The following is a 22,519-nucleotide window of genomic DNA, read 5'->3' as shown; positions in this document are numbered from 1 at the left end:
GTCAGCATAGCACCCAAAAATAGCAATGCACAATTCCACACGTGAACAGCAGAACTTGCCGGAAAACAGAGGGGAGAATGGTGGGCAATGGGGCCTAGAGAGGTGGGGCACAAGTTCAATCAAGCAAATGTAATGCTGCCTCGGCTGCCAATTGCAGGCGAAAGCGCAAAATACAAAGATTGAAACTAGCATTGACAGTTTGACTGAATGAGTGAGTGACATGGCAACAGTGTGTGCGTGTTTGTGTGGCTCTTCTTGTTGTTGTTTTTGCTACTGTCCAGGCAATTGTAAATACAGGTGGGCCGATTGAACAGTTACAGAATAACATGTGACCTAGCATATATGAAGAATAGAACATAAATAGTTCTCTTAAAAAAGAAAACATAATTTAAGATCTCTGAGTAATTTATGACTAAGTTAAATTTGACAACAACTTGGCAAGTTGTTAAATATAACTGAAACCTCTTAGATAAATGTTCGAAGAATTTTGACAAGGGAATAGAAACATTGTTTTCAAGTCTATGTCACGGGAATCATAATATTTGTTGTTTATTCTTTAATATATTGCTTCGAAATGCTAAAACAGCCCTCGCAAATATTTACACACACACACACACTCAGACACAGTAACGAACAAACGCATGTGTATGTGCACTTTAATGTAAGCAAAGCAAGTCAGGAATAGAAGCCACTCGAGCGGAAATGCGCATAACTGCATCACAGCCAGGACACACAGACACGCAGACACACAGACGCACACTGTGGCACACATTGAGCTCATCTCAGAACTTAAGTAACCGCTCTGCCAGTGGCAATGGCAATGGCAGTGGAAGCGTCTCCTGCTTCCATCAAGCCCTAAGTGCTGCTTTATTAACTAGGAGACAACAACGACAACGACGACAACAACAATGACAACGACTAACCATCGACTACTTTGATGTGGACGATGGCTCCAAACAACAAGCAAGCAAACAAAACAAAATACGGCCACACAACAAGTCCAGAAGCTGAAGTCACATAGCAAAGTTGAGATTGTCCAAGAACCATGAAGGCGGCCCAATTATGCACTTTATCTGGTGCATCCGATTGAATTACAACCAGATCCAAATTGCATTACCCGGCTAATGGGCAATTTAATGGCTGTAGATGAAGTGAAACACATGTCAAAGCAATATAATTATAAGAACTCATATGCCACAGCAGCGATCAGTTTTGTCTGAGCCATGAGCGATTGTTTAGTTCATAAATTGCTGCTGCTCTTTCTGCTGCGATTGGGGGTGGGATCACCACAGGAGCTAATTAGTTCCACAGGGTAAGTCGGAAAACAAAATAATTATCGTTTGTTAAATAACTAAAGGAGCCCGATCCTAAGATTTATTTGCTTTTAATATAAATATTCGTAAGTCGAATTATACCTGTAAGATGTAAAAAAAATAGCGAAAAGCATAACATTCAATAATTCAAATGTCTGCCCCAGAAAGAGAAAACAAATTATTGCAAATCTCCTCACGTGCATAACGAATTCCAATAATAAATATATTTCTTAGAATAACAATATAGGAACTAATGTATTTTATCATCGTTGTGGCGATAGTAACTATATTTTGTCAGCACCTGCTAACATCTATTCGGGTCGTCCCTATGGAGTTGTTGTGAGCACGTTCAATTACAGATTCCGTACCATTTTCGAGGTTGTGCTATCCGGCCCCAGCATCAATGTGAGCATGCAAATGCTAACGACTGGTAACTTTCCGTCCAGCAAGTATACATTTGATATTCCCGAATTGGAGGAAGGACTTTATTGGCTGAAGATAAAGACCCTACGAGGATTTCAGGTTGAGAACTCGACGCAATTGACATGGCGTAACTTTAAAGACTTCATTAAAATACAAACGCCTAAGTTGCTTTACCGACCAGGACAATTGCTGCAGTTTCGTGTCTTCTTCCACAATGAGACAATGAAGCCAGTGAAGCCACGGTCCAAGGCGGCGATATGGATTGAGGACGCCAAAGGGATTCATGTTAAAGTGTACAACAGTTTGACGGTCGTACAAGGCGTATTTCAGTCGGAGCTACGTCTGAGCCTACGACCAAATCTTGGCCGCTGGCGCATCTGCGCTCAGAATGGAGTTCGTTCCAATGAGGAATGCACCCATATACAAGTTAATAATTATGAATTACCGTATTTTGAATTAAATTTGAGTGCGCCAGCCAACGTTAACATAACAGACCAAAAGTTCGACGTAGCTGTATGGGCACAATATATTTCTGGTGGTCCCATCGAGGGCAACCTAACTCTTCAATTTGAAAGCTACACTGAAGGCGAGGTGGAACACACTCCGCAGACCGTTACGCTAGAAAGTGAACTTCAAAATGGCAAGGCTACGGTCAATGTTAAGCTATCGCAGTTCCATGCAAAGAAACTTTTTTATATACCGCTTCAGCTCACACTAACCGCAAATGTTTCTGAGAAATACACCCATAGAAGAGTTTTTGCCACCACGAGGGTAACTGTGTGGGACCCAAAATCAAAAGAATCACCGCCCATTAAACTTGTGCCCGAGACCCGTGCCAAAAAGCGTGTAAATTTGTAAGTATGAAAAAGAATCTAAATAAGAGTCCTCTAGTCGGAACTGTTCGACTAGGAGCTAGCTTTTATCCGCTTCCGAGCTCTCACAATAAACATTCCACATTATTTTTTCACAAATACATAAACAAAATCTCAACCATAGCCATTGTCCGAAATATACAAAGGGTAGGCTAACCCTTTTCAAAAACTCCATCATAACCATTTAAATACATTTTTAATGCATACAGGATACAGGTTATTAATAGAAATTAATTATTTATTTTACAACTGACAAATCTCAACATTTAGAGTACAAATAGAGAAGTTCGGTACACCATTAAAAAATCCGGAGAAGATCATGTTTCAGCTTAACCGTACGCTCACAAATGCCATTTGTGTGGTCATGTTTAACGGTCTCATATTGGGATCGGAATCAGTCTATCCGGATCAATCGACTAACGAATTTGAGATCTTGATACAATTGACTACGAAAATGTGGCCGCTTGTGCATGTTATTCTGTACAGCGTGGATTCCAATTCAAATGTTTTAGTTATGGCTCGGACAACTATTACACCGGCTCGACCTGACCACGAACATGTAAGAACAGCAAAATAAAAAACGAAGAGAGATGTTGGAATTTGGTCAATTATGTTTTTTTTAGGTTGTCATCGAAGCACCTACTGAAGTCTCGCCTGGCGATGAGATAACTTTGCGCATAAAGTCAGCACCGAATTCCTATGTGGGACTTGCTGCTGTGGATACCCGAGTTCTTAAACTCGGAGGGAACTTGTTTAATGATTTCTCAGATAACTATTTTGATACTATAAAAGCCTTTATACAAGCGTCGGCATCTGATATGATACACACCGAAAATCATGCGGTCCAGATGTCGGGCTTAATTTTTTTGACCAATGCAGCCAGCGTTTTAGAAATGACAAAAGGCAAATTTACATGAGGCTTTGTTGATTTTTTTTATTCACAATACCAATTAAATATAATGTTTTAGATTCCAAGACTTCGCGACAAAATCTAAGAGATCGACTTTCTCGTGGAAAAATAACTATGCGGAACGAACTGGTAGACTTCGATAATAGGCATATGGAAGATTATATATGTTGCGAAATACCAATAGTCAGAGAAGAATATAACGATGTGTGGATATTCAACAGCACACAGAGGTAAAAGTAAAATGCGGGAATAGTCAGATCTTGAGACAACCCGACTGACTTAACAACAATTCAATGTTTTTGGTAGTGAATTATGATATTAATTTTATCATTTTAGTAAAATACGTAACTTGACAACTTGGAAGTTGCGTGTTCCCGATGACATGACTTATTGGAGGCTGAGCGCATTTGCTGTGGATTCTAATGTAGGACTAACCCTGCTAAAGCCCAAACCGTATATAAATATAAAGAGCAAAAAGCCCCTCTTCATGTCTTTAAGTGTGCCCTATAGCATACAAGTCGGTGAGTAGCATTTAAATATAGCAATTAATCTAAGTTTTATAATATTCTTTTCTTTCTCTTTTCGATCAGATGAAGTGCTGCAATTAGTTCTGCACTGCTATAATAATTATGAGGAGAAACTAAAAGTAAGCTTTCAAGCTATGCAAGATGACAAACAGTATCAGGTGCTTGACAACGATGGAAAGCCTATGCCTGAAGGGGCAAAGCAAGAAGTGGCTATATCGAGTTATAAGACTGGAGTAGTGAAGTTCAATCTGCGCGCCCTTCAGCCCGGCACATTAAATGTGACTATTGAAGCGATGTCTGATGTTGGAACGGATAGCATAGTTCGTAAGATCAAAGTACTAAAGGATCCTCAACTGTTGTCAGGCCAGGTAATGGCCTATCATAAACTGACGTTACGCACACCAAGAGCGGAAGGCACACTGGAATTTCCGCACAAGCCAACAGAGGAAGGCATCAAGTGTTTTGTGAGTAGTCAATACGTTGCTGCAATGCCGCACACCCTGAACTTCTTCGATCCGTTGGATAATGGCGAACAATTGATCAGCAAAATGATGTCTATCTATTATTTGTGGAAATATTTTTTTGATGACAAAAACGTGTCTCAAAGCTATAGGGAGTTTTTGGAGGATCAGCTGACGAATGGTTTTCAGTCGTTGATGCGTCTACGCAGACGTGATGGAGGATATCGTTACAATTTTGGAATCGAGCCTGATTGCAGCTCAACCTGGTTAACTGCATATGCCGTGCAGTTGTTGTATTTGCTGCAGAGCTCGTCAATATCTTTTGAAACTCGTTTGTTGATGCAATCTGAGAAATTTCTGCTTCGTCGTAAAGGAGAAGCGGGATATTTTGAGGAGTCCTGCATAACGCCAGGTCGGCGAAATATCAAACCATTAGAGCTGAACATTGAGATACTTAAGGTTTTGCAATTTTCGAATAGTTTGCTAAATCTCCAAATTGCCCAAGACTGGGTTAACGCGCAAATGATAGCCGAACCAGACTACTATATGCTGGCCAAGCGCGGACTTGACACAACTGAATGGATAAGGCCGAAAACTGAGGCAAGTGACAACTGGATACAACACAGACGTGAACTAGAAACAGCTGGGCGTATATTATCAGAGTCAGTGCGTCGTAACCGTAGAGAACAACAGTCTGATATCTTCAACTGGCTGGTGGCTCAACTCTTCCAAAATGTCATATACGAAAACTGCTATGAGTGCTCTGTGGCTGAGCAGGCCCTCTACGATTATGTTCAGACACAGCCAATAGAGACACCAAACTTAAAAGTACTGATTTGGGAAGACCCAAATAAAAAACTTAAGATCAACATCCATGACAAAAATCAATGGCAGGAGAACCTAATGCCGCTCAAGACACAAAGCCGAAACATTAGCTTTAAAGCACTAGGTGTAGGACAAGTATTTGTACGCTGCACATATGACTATAAGCTGGACAATCGGGAGGTGCAAAAACCAAAAGCTTTGCGTTATTATCTGTCTGTGCGTATTACTAGAGAAGAACTGATGAAAATGCGATTTTGTGCGCAGCGCTTCAGTCGGGAGCGTCAAGACTATGTGGGCAGTAATTTGGAGCTGCAGCTACCCTCAGGCTATGAGATGGACGAAGAACATTTAACTCGAAACATGTCCTCCAACGAATTTGTAAGTTCAACTTTTTAAGCTAAGAAAAACTTGAAATAAGCATAACATAAAGTGGAGTAATATAACAAGATTAGCCAAACTAAGATCGATTAACTATGCCAAGATTAATGATTCAATTTAATTTGTATAAATTGTATAAACTTTAAATTGTCATGTGTTAGATATTCAAACATGTTTGCGTGTCCACAATTATGGTGAATATTTAATTCATATTTTGTATAATTCCATATTGGAAGGTGAAGAAACTGCCCAATTTTTATAAGAAACCCAAACTTATACTTATACTCATACATAATCAAGTTAATGATAAATGTTTAATAATTTTATAGCAATTCATCCCATTGGATAAGAATACTAAACTTTTTGTGATTCTGACGAAACTCGCAGTTGGAAAAGTAATTTGCTTTTCAATGCTTGCTAGGCTTGACCACAAGATAGAAAATCTGCAGAGCGGGCGGCTGACTGCGTACGATATCAATTTGTGGGAAAAGCGTGAAGTGCTCCCCTACAATTTTTCTCGTACTGCTGTATTTTCCAATCTCGCTAATAATAATAATAATAATAATAGTAATAATAAACGAACGAGGATTTTAAATTAATTAGGTTGCCTTCTCATTAGCAACGTTACCGAGTTAGCTGACAAAACTTTGGCCCACACCGGTGCCCGAAGCAGGAGCTGGAGTTGTTTGTGTGCCGCCCACTCCGGCGGCTGCGAATCTTCTCAGAGAAACCGAAAACGCACGTTGCGGCAGCTGCTTGTAAAGTTCAAAAGCTGCGATGGGGTTGAGTGCGTTCCAGGATTCCTGATTTAATGACTGACGCGTGGCAGTCGCGTATTTGTTTACGCCCCGAAGCGAAAGCTAAACCAAAGCCCTGATTTCTGTCTCACATTTTGGCGTTGTGTGCGTGGTACTTAAATAGAATGGAGTCTGCACTCTGCACACATGTAAGTTCACCAGACTCCTTACTTAAACATTATTGCATATTAATGAACAGGCAGATGGGAGTGGGAGATGTTTGTGGACAGAGGCGTTTGTATGTGCCGCATGCCTCAATAAATATAAAAAATAATAAAAAGAAATTAAAAGTGTTGCCTGCCTTAAATTATGCAAAATAAAACATTGAAAACAATCAAATACAAAGAAACTGGGGTTAAACGTGAGTTTATGACGAGTGCCAAATAAAGCAGGAGGTATGCAATTTCAAAATAAAACCTGACGAGCTCCAAGCCAAAAAGAAAATGTCAAATGCATTGCTTGAATATGTTACTAAGAAATCAGATGAATTAAATTCAATAGATTATGAAACATGTAAATTGATTGAAGTAGAAAGCAACTTCTGAGCCAATCTGAACATTTATAAAAGGAATACATATACAATATTGTAACGGGGTTGAGGAAAGATTTGGTTGGGTGGCGAAAAATAAAATGAATTAAATTCTCAAAAAATGATAAAATATTTTTTACTCCGGATATAAATATACAATGCCAAACTCTTTCAAGAAATTGTAACTACAATTGAGAGCAACATTATCAACAAACTGCTCTCTTCTATCTTTTGAACATCTAAAATAGCATAACATATTTGACGAGTGTTTCGGACAGCCATGCTTGACCACAAAAAATAAACAAAAAAATATTTGATGTAACAAATTTGCACAAAAATATGCAGAAAATACACATTTTAAATTGCCTTCAGGTGAGCGAAAAGTGCTGTCTAAGCTGAATTGCAAATATGTAATAGAATTTTCGACAAAATATTCTGGAAAATTGACCTGCCAACAGCTAAGGGAACAATGAACGCTGAGACGAGCAGCCAAAGCTCAAATATACATCGCACTTCGATATGCGAAGCTTATGATAATGCCAAAAATGTCCAAGTGCTAATATAAAGCCAAACTCTCAGCCTCCGGGGCAGGGCATCAGGGGGCAGGGCGGCTGCTGCCGTTGAGTCTTTTGCTTTTTTAGTTGTCCAGCAACATATTCAATTTCTTTAAAAAATACAAAATGAAAAATTGTGCAAAAATATACATAACGTATGCAAAAATAACAAAAGCCAAATATAAAGTAAAGCCAACGGCATGAACATGTTTATGAGTATTTTTCTATGTCTGTTCTGAGTGGGGCTGAGTGCCGAGATGGGTTCGAGGCGATGATGTATGAAATAGACTCATTTATGGATAGAAATGGGAATAAACATTTCAGATATATTCTTTAAAATGTTGTAAAAGAGAAAATAAATAAAAGCAAATTCAACATGTGGCAAGGTAGAAGGTTTTCAACTGTCAACTATTGCAATACCGAAATAGGTTATATTAATTGTTGTAAAATAAGCCAAAGATTAAGGTTAGGAATAATTAAGTTTTATCTGCGAAAATTCGAATTTATTCAGATTTTTTTGGTACACTTCAATTTATATTCTATGCTCGAAAAACAGGATTGCGAAATCAATTTCTATCGATTGCTTGGGAAAGAGGCAAGCTATTAGTTATTGAAGACAAATTCGTACTGCACTGGCAATAGGAGGAACTACGTTCAAGTCTCTAGCTCTTATAGGTTCTGAGATCCTTGCGTTTATACATACGGATAGACAGACAGACGGACGGATACGTTTAGAGCGACTCGGCTATTGATGCTGATCCAGAATATATGTAACTTATGGCGTCGGAGCTGCTTCCTGCTGTCTGTTACATACATTTGCACAAATACATTATACCCGTTTTAGCCATTTTTACCCATTTTCAGTGGGTTCAGGGTATAAAAATCAAGTTAAGTTTCTTTTAAAAATGTATAGTAATGAATTATTTTGAAAGCATGACTGCCGTCGGTATTTTACGATCTATGTGGAAACATCAAAAACAGACCTCGCTCATCACATCATCACTCATGCTGCATGCCCATGCTTTACGGCTTTATGCATAAGTAATATCATGTTAGTGTCAATAGTTGTCAACGAAACGTTGTTGACAGACCCCATCTGCTAAGCTGATGCCGCCTCCTCACAAAAAAAAAAAAGAAGAAAAGTACGACCCACTGACAGTGATTGTGTATGTGTTTTTTTTTTTATTTTATTATTATTATTTTTTTTTCTTTTTTTCTGGGTTATACATTTGTTTCGTGGCACTTCGTTATCGCCATATACGGCGCCCATCTATGCTTCGCCGTCGCGCACGTCTTGCCCCTCAGGGCTAACACATGGTACACATTGTATTATTTTAGATTGGCATTACTTTTGGGGCCATTGGAGATGCCTGTGCTAAATACAACGAAGCTCGTTAGTTTTGCTCTCAGCGTTTGGATTCAGTTTTCCTCAATTTTTTGTTTTTTTTTTTGTTTTTCTGCGCTGCGTTGCCAACTTCCGGAGGGGCGCCTCACGTTGCCCATGGCGTGTCCTTCAGCCAACGCCTTGCTAGTTACTATTACGTATACGCAGTGTGTGTGTGTGTGTGAATGCTTGTGAGTTAGTTGGAGGGCCGCATATGTTACTTTATTGGCATTCAATTTGAGTTATCGCTATTTTTTCCTGTTCATATGCGTTTTTTTGCCAGTGAAAATGAATTTTTCTACTTTTCACATTGTCCATTGTTGTTGTTGTTGTTGTTGTTGTTGCTGCTGCTGCTGCTGTGGTAGTTGAAGCTTGAATGCAACCAACAGTCTGAGATTTCAACGCTAGTTTACTTTTGTATCTGGGCACGTTTTTGTGCGCTGGACATGCAGACACAGCACGCGGCACAAACATAACCTACTACATACTATTCGTATAATCACATTTTATTTGAACTTTTCTTTCGGTTTATTTGATTTTATTTTTATGCCATTCGCAGTTTGGTTTGCCTTCGAGTTTATTTGGCAGACATTTTTTTGTTGTTTGTTATTGTTGTGTGCCAGGCTAACAGTTTTTTTTTTTTGTTTTCATTTTAGCAAACGCAAAGTTCAAAGTTTATTTATATTGATTGGCTTTTCAGGTCATTTGGGTACAGTGTCTGTCTCTGTAACTCTGCTAAAAGTCTCTGCAACGATTTTTGGATTGATGCATATACGAAATCAAAGCATTGCCACTTGCCCGATTTAATTGAAAATTACTGAGCATCAACCTCAATTTGGTATTTTCAGTTCAGGCAGGAAAATGATTGAGACAAGCAATTAAAGCTGTCGATAAAACGGGGGTCTTTTACTTTCTCATTCGAAGTAATTTATTGATATTAGTTCTTAGTTTGAGCTACAGCTGAAAGTTTTGTATACGGGTTGCAGCTTTTTACTTGTCCCAATAAATGTAAATATTTCATAAAAATAAGTATATTTTAAGCAGAGCTTTCTTCTTAATTAACAAGCCAGTCGCTTTCGTTGTTCTTGACACGTTTGTACCTCAAACCCGCTGATTGCTGCTCATTTGGCTACGTTTGGGAGTTTATAAACTTTTTGCGAAGCTCCGAAAGCACAAGCTGGCTGCCACACCGACAAGTGGCCTCTGTGGAGCGCCAATCGTAACGCCCATGAACGCCGCATTTAATTAAATTAACAACACAAATTGTCAAAAGCAGGCGTTGCACGATGTTGCACGAACCTCAGGTAAACAAGCCGCAACAACAACGACAACAACAGCAACAAAAAGGTGAAAATAAAAAATAAACAACAGGAACAAGAACGTGAACAACCTTATTAAAAACGTGTCAAAAACATTTTCATAAATATACCAAATGAACTTTTGCGGCTTGTCAAAGTGCCAGTTCCAAGTGTCAAAGTATTTGCGAAAGGCTACGAAATCAATAACCTAAGAAGTTTGTTCCTTGTGGCTGGGCGAAGGATGGGTAAATGTCGATAGAGATTGCGGGTTTATGTCAACATTATATTAGCGTGCAACAAGTTTATAAATGAATATAATATGAAAATACGCTGCCAATAAAAGTGTTAACACGGCAAATGAAAATTTATTGGAGATGAACAAAATAAATAAGGAAGATTACACTAGCTAACAAAAATTTGAATATTGTGAGGAACACAATTCTGTTTTTTCAAATGCATTTAAACTCCATTTAAACTGTGATATATATATATATTTTATCTTAACTCGTATTTTATTCGTAATCTGTCTTAAGACATATGATATATTGAAAAATTGATATGATAACATTTAAGGAAACTATTTTAGGAGAATGTCAGTCACCCTCATAAAACCCAAGTTTGTCGCAATTACGATAAGACGTGCTGTTTTTTTTTCTTTCTATTCTTTGCTCTTGGGTCGATCATACTAGTGAAAAAGGAATAACACACGATATCAATAAGCAGGGCAAATAAAATCAATTGTTATGATGCCATAACATATCACGCCCCATCTTCAGAGGGAAACTCACCAAGTTGCAATGTGTGGCAAAGTTTTTCGTTGGCGTTGGCGAAAACTTGGTACCCCTGAGTGCGGGTGTGTGTTAGGGCTGCGGGGCATGGCATTTTTATTTTTCTTCTTTGTGTGCGACTTGGGATAAACAAAGCCATAATTCAAGCAACGTTTACTCGCTCACAGCCTCGACTTGCATAAACAAATTGTGCTCAACTGTTGTAGTCGCTTTCGGGCATCGGAGTATGGGTTTTGGCCATCTTTCCTGTCTGGGCATCTGAGAATCTGCGGGAGCTTGCTCGTCAAGCTCAGCGTAAACATGATAGATTTATAGTTGGCTCTGTTTCTGTGGTCGCCGGCGACAACATTGCACTGACTGCGCAACGTGTAGCATACTTAATGGCGCTCGTCGGGTTGCCGCCAATGTTGCTGAAGCCAACGCCGCCGCCGCCGCCGCCGCCGCCGCCGCTGATGCCCCCGCCCCCGACCCCGCCTCTGCCTCTTCTACTACTTTTGCTTAGCTTATCATAGCTCGTAAACACATGGAGTACCCACATAGACAAAGTACCCACAGAATCGCTGCTGCAATCTCAGCTGTAACCTCGAGTTTGGGTTTCTCGGCACTTGACTTTGTTTTCGTCAATAAATTTTGGGCACTTTTTTGTTGCTGCCCTGCCCTTTTACGCCTTCTCAGCTGCCGTTTGGCAGCCGGGAAAAAACCACATGCTGGGCGCCTGTTGGAATACCACAGTTTTCCCGCAATTTTTTTTTCACTCTTTTTGCGGCGCCCAAAAGTAGGCAAACGTTGCGCAAATTTGCGTTTAAATGGCGTGTTAACATTTAAATGTTATTTTTACGCCTCATAAAATGGCTCCATAAAAACAAGGCAAAAGTATTAAAAAAATAAATAAAAGTTTTTCAACTGCTTTGATATTTACAAGTTAAAGAAAACCCGAGACAGTAATTCGCAGCGCTTTTGTGACTCATTTATTTACTTCGATTACTATATAAGATTTGCAAGCCGAGTCCAGCAAAGAAATAAAGGAATTAATTGCGATATTTTAATCGAAAGAGAATTCTAACAGGAAACAATACGAACAAGAGGCTCTAGTCGGGAGTGCCCGACTACAAGATCCCCGGAACCTCTTCGATTTCGATTTTTATCGATTACTTACAAACGGGACAAGTTATCGATTATCGGAAACAAACTCGTATTGGGCAGGCAATTGGAGGACCTACGTTCCAAATCTGTAGCTCTTATAGGTTCTGAGATTCTGGCGTTCATACAAACGGACGGACAGACGGACATGGCTAGGTCGACTAAGCTATTAATACTGATCAAGAATATATATACTTTATGTGTTCGGAGATGCTCCCTTCTGCCTGTTACACACATTTGCACAAATACATTATACCCGTTTTATCCATTTTTAATGGGTTCAGGGTATAAAAACAGCCAAAAAGCTAACCTATAAAGATGGAATTAAATTATGTGAATTTTAGACACATTAATTATATCAACTATCGATTGTAGCTAGAGCTGTGCTTCGAGTATACTTTTTCATAGTAATTGATAAATTTACATAAATACAACCCTTCGATGCGCTCAAGTCACTCAAAAATCTAAATCTGATCACGCACAGCTCCATTTCTTGACGTTTCCGTTTATGTACGCCCAAAAGTATGTCTGTGTCCGTTTCGTGTATTTGTCCAGAAGTGCGCTTTGTTTTATTGCTTATGCAAATTGCCTGACTAATTTTGTACGGACTCACAGAACAAATCCGTTTGCTTCAGTCGCTTAGTGAACCTTTTCCAGCGCCAGCAGGTTTATCTAGTTCGCTTTTCCTTTTGATTTAACACACACACACACACACACACAAACAGCAGAAAAGTTGTTCTTCCTTTTACAAAAAAAAAAAAAAGGAACTTTATTTTTGCTTAATGCGCTTGAATGAGCTGTGGGTTGCGTTTGTTGTTTTTTGGCTTTCTTTCTTTATTGTTTCAACATTTTTCTTTGTTTTTCAGAGATTTCTTTACTAAGCATTTGGCAGGTTATTTTGTTTCTGATATCCTCTTAGCCAAAATGCCTTGAGCTTAACTTTGTACATACTTGTTTGCCACAAGTCTGTGCTTTCTTTCGCCTCGGGTTTCGAAATGGCCATGAGACTAGAATGTTGTACAAAATTAAAGTAGTTTTATTTGAATAATGTTTCAGACGTGTCTTGAATAACGAGTTGAATATTTATTACGCAATTTCCCTGTTAATTAATGTAGGACTAAAAAAACAAAATATTCTATAGGGACGGAGGGAAAAGCTTTGTTTCATATATCAAAACTGTGCTCGAAATCGAAGGGAGAACGAATTGAGGAACACATGCACGTTTTAAATATGCTTGCATTTTAAAGCTCCAAAAAGTATGCTGTGCGCCAAGTGCAATGCGGGTGCCTCCTTCTAGTTTTGGTGCCATGGAGCAGAGGCCACGCCTCGCTGCCGCCGAAAGGACTCGACTTGACGCCAAGGTCCTTTATCAAAGCGAAAGTTGTTGCACAGTTGCATGGCCAACAGACATATACGCATAGACACTCACACACCCACACACACCGCACTCACACACACCCATAGATACTCTGGCACTCGCTCGCTTGCAGGTCAATTATCGCGCTTTGCATCCCACGAACAGCTCACCTCCCCTCGCCCCTCCCCCAGCTGGTTGTTGTTGTTGTGGCTTGTTGCCGCTGGCGTCTGTGCGTATCTGGTAAAAACCGAAAGCCAAACAAATTTGTAGCTTGAAGTTGGGCCATTGAGTTGGCGTCGTGTCTGTTGCTCTGTTTGTCTGTCTATTTGTCTATTTGTCTATCTTGAGGTTTTGTATGACCTGCGGTTAGCTATTGCAATAAAAACTTTTTCTCTGGCGCTAATTAGGCATTACGTATACGCCATGGTTAAGCATTTTGAAGTGCACTAAATTGCGCTAATCATAAAACATGCACAACCCCCATCCCCCCCTCCCCCCTAAAACCTGATTCCTTTTAGTTGGTGGCCTTTGTACCCCTACAAGTATTCAACGGTTCGTTCCAAGTGTTGCTGTCATGTAAATTATGCCACCAACAGCAGCAACAACCACTACAACAATTGCCCAAGAATTGTGGCAATGTGCACTCAGCGTCATTTAGTGGCACACGCACACCCACACCCACACCCACAGCTACACCAAAGTGACGCGCACATTGTGCGCCATTGTGCGCACTGACGGCGCGTGCAGCGAAGTGAATGCATGAGTGCAAGAAAGGGTATGTGCTTGGCAGTGAATTCAAGTGGGTGTGATTAGAGTGCGTTTGTTCGTGTGGCTGTGAGTACGCACACTCTCACACACACTTGCATACATGTATGTGAGTACATGTGTGCCAACAATGCTAGACTCTCGCTTAAGTGGTTCACCATGTTAGTTGGAAGTTGCAGCAATAGTTGTCTATAAATTGGTTTGTTTACTAGAAATGAACAAGCACTCCACACAATTTACTTCTTTTTGATTTGAGTGCATAACAAACACGAACCAAAAGCTTAAAGCATGTGTACGCGCTTAAAGATTTCATCATATGACCATCTTTTATACCCTGCGCTAATAATTATTAATTAATTCTCATCGAATTGGAGTTGAAATCGTTAAGAGAAGAGAAGAGAGAGGAGAGAGGGGCGAAATAAAAATTATTTTGCGTGGTGTAAGACTGTCCAACAGAGGATACACGCAATTGCCTGATGTGCTTATAAAAGGTGCGAGCAGTGTTTATGGTGAGAGAGAGAGAGAGTTATATTCGTTAAGTCTGAATGTATTAGTGTGAGTGCTGGCTTAGCGAAGACTCGAGCCTAGTGGGACGATTTAGTCGGTGTGCATCTGCTGTGCTGATCGGTCGCAACCTCCGCGTGTGTGCAATTGGAAAGTATTAAATTGAACAAGGTGAGAGGCAGACTGAGAGAGAGAAGATAAGCTGCAGCTGGTGTATATATAAAAGGAGTTCAAATAAAATACTTCTGGATAAAAAGATAACAGTTTTTAACAGAAGCAAAACCAATGGACCAAAGTTTAGTCGTTAAACGATAACATACAAGTTTTTATCAATAATAATATAATTTGATTAATATTTTTACACTTATTCAACAGTCTTAGGATTTCTTGAGAACAACAGCAAGGTATAAAATGTCCAAGACTAAGAGCCAATCAAGCCAAAAAGACTATTGCAGAATGAATGTTGGTCTAGGGTTAATAAGGTAGGAACATAGTGAAACTCCTATATTGCCTATATGATTTCGGCAAAGATATTTTTATAAACCAAAAGATTGTTGATACAAGAAATTCATTTGCGGACTAACATCCCCACAGCAGCTAGATGATATAGTGGTTCGAAATTGAAAAAATTTTGTTCATATTTGGGAAGCATAGTAAAAGAAATAAATGCCGAGTTTGGTACAGATATCTTGATAAACAAAAAGTTCTTCAGACAAGAACCAAATTTACTTGGTCCAATATTGACTTATATATATAAGGGGCATAGTTAATCAAATAAATTTCGTCAAGATATCTTGATAAACAAAAAGTTTTTCATACAAGAACCGACTAAGACAGCTTTATGATATAGTGGTCCGATGTTGATACGATTTTGCTTATATACAAATCGGTCTGCTATATGATTTTCAACATGATAACTTAATTTCCAAATTCTTTATGGTGTTAAGAATCGGATCTTCGTAATACATACACGAGTATCTTAATTAATTCAGACAAGTACAGAATATATCCTAACCGAGCGCTTGTGAATAAGGCCGCGTGATGCAACATTAAAATTTCTATCGCATGTTTAATTCAAAGAAATGAATACTTTCACTTACGTGCCAACTGTGGGCTTTTCCAACTCGTGGAGCAGCTTCTGCCAGCTGAATCCCATGCGGCCATCGGTCAAGTGCAGCCGACAGCGTTCGGGAATGTGATTGAAAAGAGACTTAAATGGCGTATAGCGTTCCAAGCAATTGACATCCCCAAGCAAAATTAATTTATGTTTGGCACGCGTTATAGCAACGGTCAAACGACGCTGATCCTCTAGGATTTCAGCCTCACGTGACCGTTCCATGGACAAGTCGGCAGCAGCCCCGCCTGTTTTAGTACAACTATAGATAATGAGGTTTTTGTCGCGGCCCTGATACTGATCCACCGTGTTGAACTCCACACCGGTCATGTGCTCGCCCAACTTGCGCAGAAGCTCGACCTGAGCACGATACGGCGCAATGACGCCAATGCGTGATGCATCGTAATCCGCTTTTAGTAGCTGACGCAGCAAATGCAACACAATGGCCGCCTCGCAATAGTTGCTGTACTTGGGCGCGCGACGAGAGCGACCAGGCTGTGCTTCGGATGGTTGCGTTGTTTGCTCCTCGGCTTCGCCATAGTGCTGCTCGATGGTAGCACTGGCAGAGCCCAGCTGTGTGGAGAATTGTGCATAATCCTGACAGCGTTGTGCGCAGTCGGATGTGTCCAACAGAAAGACTGACTGCTCCAAATGGGTTTGCAGCGTACGATGTACCCAAAGGCAGGCTTCCGTTGGTGGCTCCAGCTGCAGCTTAGCGTTTTCGACATTGTCATTGGCACACTGCAGCGCCTGGCCATAGGTCAATTGATTGGCCAGGCGTGTAATGGTGCGATTCATGCGATACTGCAGTGTCAGCACCGCCGTGGCTGCCTCACAGTCCAGACGCTGGAATAGCGTCTCATCGGCGCCGCGCAAACGCGCCTCACGGTTCCGCACAATGGGTGGCAGCTGTTCCGGATCACCAACAAGTATGAAACGGCTGCAGTGGCTCAACGCACGCAGAACCGTGGGCTGCAGCACCTGTGTGGCCTCATCCACAATGCAATAATCAAACTGGCGCTGCTGGAACAGTGCGTGGCCGGCGCCGAGACAAGTGACGCCCACAATGCTGGGTTTCTGCAGGGCTTCCGTCAACTGTTCAACTGTTTTGCAATCTGCCGTCAAATGTGCCTCGCTAATGTCGTGCAATTGCGGATGAACTCTAGCGCTATTGCCCAGTCGCAACAGGGGCAGATTATATGGCAGCAGACGCAGCAGCAAATTGTCTACGGCAGAGTGCGTTTGGGCTGTGATTAACACACTGCGCTCCATCAAATGCAGCAGACGGACAATGGCCACCAGTGTCTCGGTTTTGCCCGTACCCGGCAGTCCCTTGATCAACAAATGTGTATTGGTGGTGAGGGCACGCAGGGCGGCCATCTGCTGCACCTTGTTCAATGGACGCAGTATGGGCCCACCTTTGCTGCCAATGACGCGAGGCAGCATCTTGTGCTGCTTTGGCGGCGTTTGGGCCACCACAATGGAGCGGAGCTGAGCGGCACGTTCGCTTGGCGCTAGGAGCAGCGCCAGATTGGTGTAATTGAAGCTGGAAAAGCTCTGAGATTCGTGCTTGTCCACAATGAAGCTCTCTAACGGATAACGCTGGCCAAGATCACGCTCCAATTGTACACATAGGCTGCGCGTCTCCAGTGCAGTTATGTATCCGGCGGCGATGGCCAGACGCGAGGTGCTGCTGACGATAACATACTCGCCCAGCTCAAACTGGAAAATGAAATTTACGGGTTAAGATGAAGATTAGGAGTTTACTCTGTTTTAAACTTACGCCGCAGAGGGTTAAATTCAGTTCCTTATCCGCCTGCGCTGACAGCACCAGCTTCTGTTCATAGCGTCCATCCACTTGCCGTGTCTGATGACCCTTGGGCAGCTGAAGCTGCTGGATGGCGCGTCCCTGCTGCTGCCGTTTGGCAGGTGTTTCAGTCCAAAGCGCACGCAGCTGGTGCGATTGACGTGCTTGCTGCTCCTCTAGAGCCAACAGGCCACACCAATGCAGCACATACTCATAGTCCGACTGGACAAGATGCTCCAGGACTTGCGGCATTAGGCGCCGCAGCGGATGCGATTCGCTCAAATGCAGCTGGGCATCCGTGCTGGCAAAGCTGCAGCATATCGTTGCATAGGCGCAGTTGCCGCAGGCACTGTGATGCGAAATGGGCTCGGGCAGCTGAAAAGGCTGCAACAGCTTGCCAGGCTGTTCCTTCAACGATATGGATTGGTTAGCCGCTGGCAGCTGGGCTTCGCGGGTTAGATAATGCGCCAGATCGTTGCGCAGCAGCACGAGATCACGTTGCTCGTTGCGACCTTCGGGCACTTCGCGCACAATGCCCTCGCGCAGATACAGCAGCAGGCCGCTGCGCGTCTCCTGGCCCAGAGCCGAGTGCATCAGCTGATAGAGCAGCAGCTGGCCTTTGTGTTCCATCGAAAAACTAGCGCGTCCAGTTTTCAGCTCCAATGGAATCGGCAGCTTCTTGTTGCGCACGCGCACCGACACATCCACCTTGCCTTTAAGCCCCAACTGCGGCACCCACAGATTTTCCTCAATATCGTGTATTTCCTCAATTCGGCCCATATACATTTCCGGCGGCTGCACTGACGGCATTTTGCCCTCCACGTACTGCTCAACGAAGGCGACAATTGGTTCCACAAATTTATACAGTTGCAGCTCGATCTCGGCACGACTAAGCTGGCCGGCGAAGAGCAGCTGGGCGAGTGAAGCGCTGCGCAGCATTTCCTGCAGTGCATCCGTCACCTGTGCCTTGGCCCGCAGCCGTTTCGACAATACCGTCTGCAGTAGCTCGTGCACCAGTGTGCCAATGATCATCTAAAAGTGCTTTTGACATTAAATAGTTCGACTGGTGAAAGGCGTGGCACTTACCACCGCATTGGCTGCATCGACACCGCGAAAACGATCCTGCAGCACAGCTTTGCGGCGGCAGAAAAGCGAACCCGTCACAGAAGTGCTCGATATAAGCAGATCCGGATGTATCACACAGTAGCCGTGCTCCTTGTTAACCACATAGGCACCCAACGCGGGCTGCCAATGCGCCTTGAGTGACAGCAAATCGCCTGGCTGGACCGGGGTCTGGTTCCAAGGTGCCTGCAGATGGCAAACAGCGGTTGCTCCGTTCGCAGTCCCCTCCTCTTCGCTGCGCAAGTGCAGCAAAAGATCGTGTGTTTTGGACATGCGCTCCACATCGCGCACCACGCAGCGCTGCCAGCAGCTCAGGTCGATCTTTTTTGCAGTTATTGCAGCATCCAGTGCACTCACATCGAAGTCATTGTCGTCGTCCAGCAAAAAGTCATAGTTCTCCTGCTCCATTGGAAATGCCGGCTGGACGTTCAGAACATTCTGGTTTTTGAAGCGCTTGCAGGTCCCCGGCACATTTTCCGCCTTGCTGGGTGAAAGCACTCGCTTGGTTGCCTGCATAGTTGTTTTTGTTTCGATATAATTGTTTTTATTTTAATTTTCGCACACAATAAATTTCCAGCACATTCTTAATTATCCGCGCCAAAATACACAGTCCAATTACACACGCGCGGGCTATTTACAAGCATATGTTCAATCAAGTTGAACCGGATCATAATTAGCTCGCTCAATAGAACGAACTGAACGAATAATTATCGGTCATCGGTTCACTTGTTCATTCATTTAAGTTCCATTCGCCCGCCTTAATTTGAATTTTCTTTGATCTGTTCTTTTGAGTACGATCGTCGGTTTGTTTGTTTCGATAACTGTTCGCCCTGGTCGTTTGAGTGCGATCACAAAATCGATTGAGCGGGCTTTTTGAATAAGGTAAGGTAAGGTTGTTTTGTTTAATTTATTATACAAAATGTCTAAAAATTTAATATATTTTTAAATATAAATTAAAATTAAATCTAGATATCGAAAATAAATCTTTTTTAATTCGCTTAATTTTCATTCTCTTGAAAATGTGATAGCTAATTATTGTTTAACCACGTTATTAAACTCTTAAGCTGTTATTAATTTATAAAATTAAAATAAATAGGAAATTAAAAAGCGTTTATATGAGATAACTATAAACGACTATCTAAATGACATGACATTTAATGTATTAAATATATTTAAACGCCGTTTTGAGATGTAATAACTGCATAGGAAAATGTACATAGTCTTAATTAAAGAGCCCAGCCAACTAAGACGGAAATAATCTGGTACTATTCACACTATTCAGCATATAACCCTAATGACCAACACACACACACATTAAACTGGCGACTAATTGGCCAGCAGGATAACAGGATAACACGCCCAAGAGATAAAATGCGCCACAAAACGAGCATCTTGCGATTGTCCCAGACGGAGATTTGTCTGTGTTGCGGCAAGTGGGGCGCAAAAACTCGAAATCCTTAACTGCTTGTGGCTGTCAACTAAATTTCATATGCAAATCCTTGGCTCTGACTATCGCTACCTGATAATCTACTTGATTTATGCGGCTGCACACTGGCAGACACTCGGAGACAGCCCATGGGCCTGGGCCACATGCGCAACGCTAATAATGCCCAACGCCTGTGGCATGCCGGGCACATCATTAATCTCGGCCCATGCGGGACATGTCCGACAAGCCCGACGCTGCCCAGATGGCACTTGGCTATCCATTGGCGACTGCGGCTGCCACGTGGCTGACCTTCAGCATAATAATTCAATGTTAGTGCTGCCGGTCGGGATTGTGGCCCAGCCAAAAGACACGTGCTAATTGCTAATCAGAGTAGATAAGGCAACGCCCTCCGCCAGCCATCAAACGATGATGTGTAGCGAAAGGCATTTTATTTTTATGGCCAGTCAGGCACTTCAGGGCTGTGGCGGGAGTAGGAAAGGGGACTTCTTTAAAGTGCCCCTTCCATTTGGATGCATTGCTTATCGCGTTCAGCTGTCGCTGTTGAGTGTTTTCATAATGGAAAGCACAGATTTCGCTGCCATCCCCATTTTGGCTGCTGACAAATGATCTTTGCTTATGGAAATAACTCACATTGTTTGTGTGCGTGTATGTGTGTGTGTGCGTGGGTGTCAGAATGCAGCTCCCTCCACCAAACACTCTATGCTCTTGTTATAGTTATAACCACTTGACTTTTTCGAGGGCACTTCTTGCTCTCGGCTCTTTTCCAGTTTCATTTCTTTTCACATGTCAACAAAGCCATCAACACATTTCACACGCGCTTCTTTGTTTGAATGTCACATTACATAATGACACTTAACACATGGGCGGAAAATGGGGGTGGCAGGGTGGCCAGGGTGGCCACACCCAAAACGCCTTTTTATGGCTTCCTAAACAAAGGAAAACATTTGCGAGGCAGCCTTCGTTGTCGTTGTTGTCGCCACTTAAATGCCAAATTAAGTGTAATTTTTATTGTGTTTACAGCGCCACAGCAACAACAACAACAACAGCAACAACTACAACAACAACAACTACAACAACTTTAACAGTTGACAAATTTGATTTTTCCTGACTGACTTTCCTGCTTCCTGTTCCCGCTGCTCTCTGGCAACATCCTCTTGGCTGTCATTAGTGTTTGTTGTCGTTGCTTTGTAATTGTTTATATTATTGTTATGCACATGTGTGCGACAGAGACAGGCTGAGCAGCCAAAAGAAGAAGAAGACGAAGACAGCAGTGTGTGACTGGCTGCCAAGGTTAACTCGTTTGGCTGGCACTTAGTGGCTGCTAGTTATGAAGAATACACTCCAAATGGGGGCTGACGCGAGCGTCAAACATTTGGCAAGATTGAATCAAAACGTTTTTATGAGCCCTCCCCAAGTTGGGCAAATGCCCCCCTCTCAAGTGGCAAATGAACTGATGGCTAATTGGCTTGACTAACAAGTATTTATGGCAAATCTTGTTAGCCCAATTGAAAGTAGGTAAAAAGTTTTAAACATATTTTCAACAAATCATGAAGCAACCGCTCGCTGACAAACAACGCTGATGATGAACTTTTTGGGAAAGAAATTTGTGCCTGTATGCTTTGACAAACTTATTTCGGAACCGACAAGAAATGCTTTTAAATATGTTTCTTGCCTTATTTGTGTTTATGTTTGCCTAAATAAATATATACATTTCTATTTTTAACAAGCAATTTTAAGTCTACATACTTTAAAAATTATAACCTAGTATCAGGGAAAAAATAGTAAGCATTTAAAAATTATAGCTATTGGAAAAATGGGTTTTAAATAATAAATAATATTAATTACAATAATCATAATAGTATTAATAATATTAATAATAATAACAATAATAATAATAATAATAATAATAATAATAATATATAATAATAATAATAATAATAATAATAATAATAATAATAATAATAATAATAATAATAATAATAATAATAATAATAATAATAATAATAATAATAATAATAATAATAATAATAATAATAATAATAATAATAATAATAATAATAATAATAATAATAATAATAATAATAATAATAATAATAATAATAATAATAGTAATAATAATAATAATAATAATAATAACAATAATAATAACAACAATAATAATAATAATAATAATAATAATAATAATAATTATAATAATATCAATA

General features: G+C 41.1%; 3 protein-coding genes across 3 annotated transcripts in view; 1 reads left to right on the top strand and 2 right to left on the bottom strand.

The window, feature by feature from the left end:
- The window catches only part of DIP-epsilon (Dpr-interacting protein epsilon), a 58,656-nt gene that overhangs the window by 33,688 nt on the left and 2,449 nt on the right, over positions 1-22,519 (bottom strand). The window lies entirely within an intron of this gene.
- Positions 1,194-6,523, top strand: LOC135439393 (CD109 antigen-like). The gene is made up of 8 exons (XM_064698114.1): positions 1,194-1,312; positions 1,595-2,590; positions 2,879-3,167; positions 3,232-3,511; positions 3,577-3,748; positions 3,855-4,039; positions 4,109-5,709; positions 6,039-6,523. The coding sequence occupies exons 1-8, from the start codon at positions 1,224-1,226 to the stop codon at positions 6,306-6,308; spliced, it is 3,882 nt and encodes a 1,293-aa protein (XP_064554184.1). The 5' UTR covers positions 1,194-1,223; the 3' UTR covers positions 6,309-6,523.
- On the bottom strand, positions 15,875-19,498 carry Dna2 (DNA replication helicase/nuclease 2). Its single transcript, XM_064697545.1, has 3 exons — positions 18,833-19,498; positions 17,723-18,778; positions 15,875-17,661 (listed from the first exon to the last, which is right to left on the bottom strand). Exons 1-3 carry the CDS (start codon positions 19,382-19,384, stop codon positions 15,922-15,924), a joined length of 3,348 nt encoding a protein of 1,115 aa, XP_064553615.1. The 5' UTR covers positions 19,385-19,498; the 3' UTR covers positions 15,875-15,921.

The sequence above is a fragment of the Drosophila montana genome, unplaced genomic scaffold, assembly GCF_035044405.1.
Source record: "Drosophila montana isolate Dmon_TW-CO22-7 unplaced genomic scaffold, ASM3504440v1 contig_402_1, whole genome shotgun sequence".
Classification (NCBI taxonomy): domain Eukaryota; kingdom Metazoa; phylum Arthropoda; class Insecta; order Diptera; family Drosophilidae; genus Drosophila; species Drosophila montana.
Note: the sequence above shows the minus strand (reverse complement) of the source record. Positions and strands in the feature narration are given on the sequence as shown.

What these genes read in the sequence shown, in the direction of transcription:
- LOC135439393 (XM_064698114.1), top strand. Translation starts at nt 1,224, where the DNA reads ATGAGCGATTGTTTAGTTCATAAATTGCTGCTGCTCTTTCTGCTGCGA. An exon ending in GAGCTAATTAGTTCCACAGG is followed by an intron (nt 1,313 to 1,594) that starts GTAAGTCGGAAA and finishes TTGTGGCGATAG; the next exon opens with TAACTATATTTTGTCAGCAC. An exon ending in GCCCTATAGCATACAAGTCG is followed by an intron (nt 4,040 to 4,108) that starts GTGAGTAGCATT and finishes CTTTTCGATCAG; the next exon opens with ATGAAGTGCTGCAATTAGTT.
- Dna2 (XM_064697545.1), bottom strand. Translation starts at nt 19,384, where the DNA reads ATGCAGGCAACCAAGCGAGTGCTTTCACCCAGCAAGGCGGAAAATGTG. An exon ending in TCGATGCAGCCAATGCGGTG is followed by an intron (nt 18,779 to 18,832) that starts GTAAGTGCCACG and finishes AAGCACTTTTAG; the next exon opens with ATGATCATTGGCACACTGGT. An exon ending in TGAATTTAACCCTCTGCGGC is followed by an intron (nt 17,662 to 17,722) that starts GTAAGTTTAAAA and finishes TTCATTTTCCAG; the next exon opens with TTTGAGCTGGGCGAGTATGT.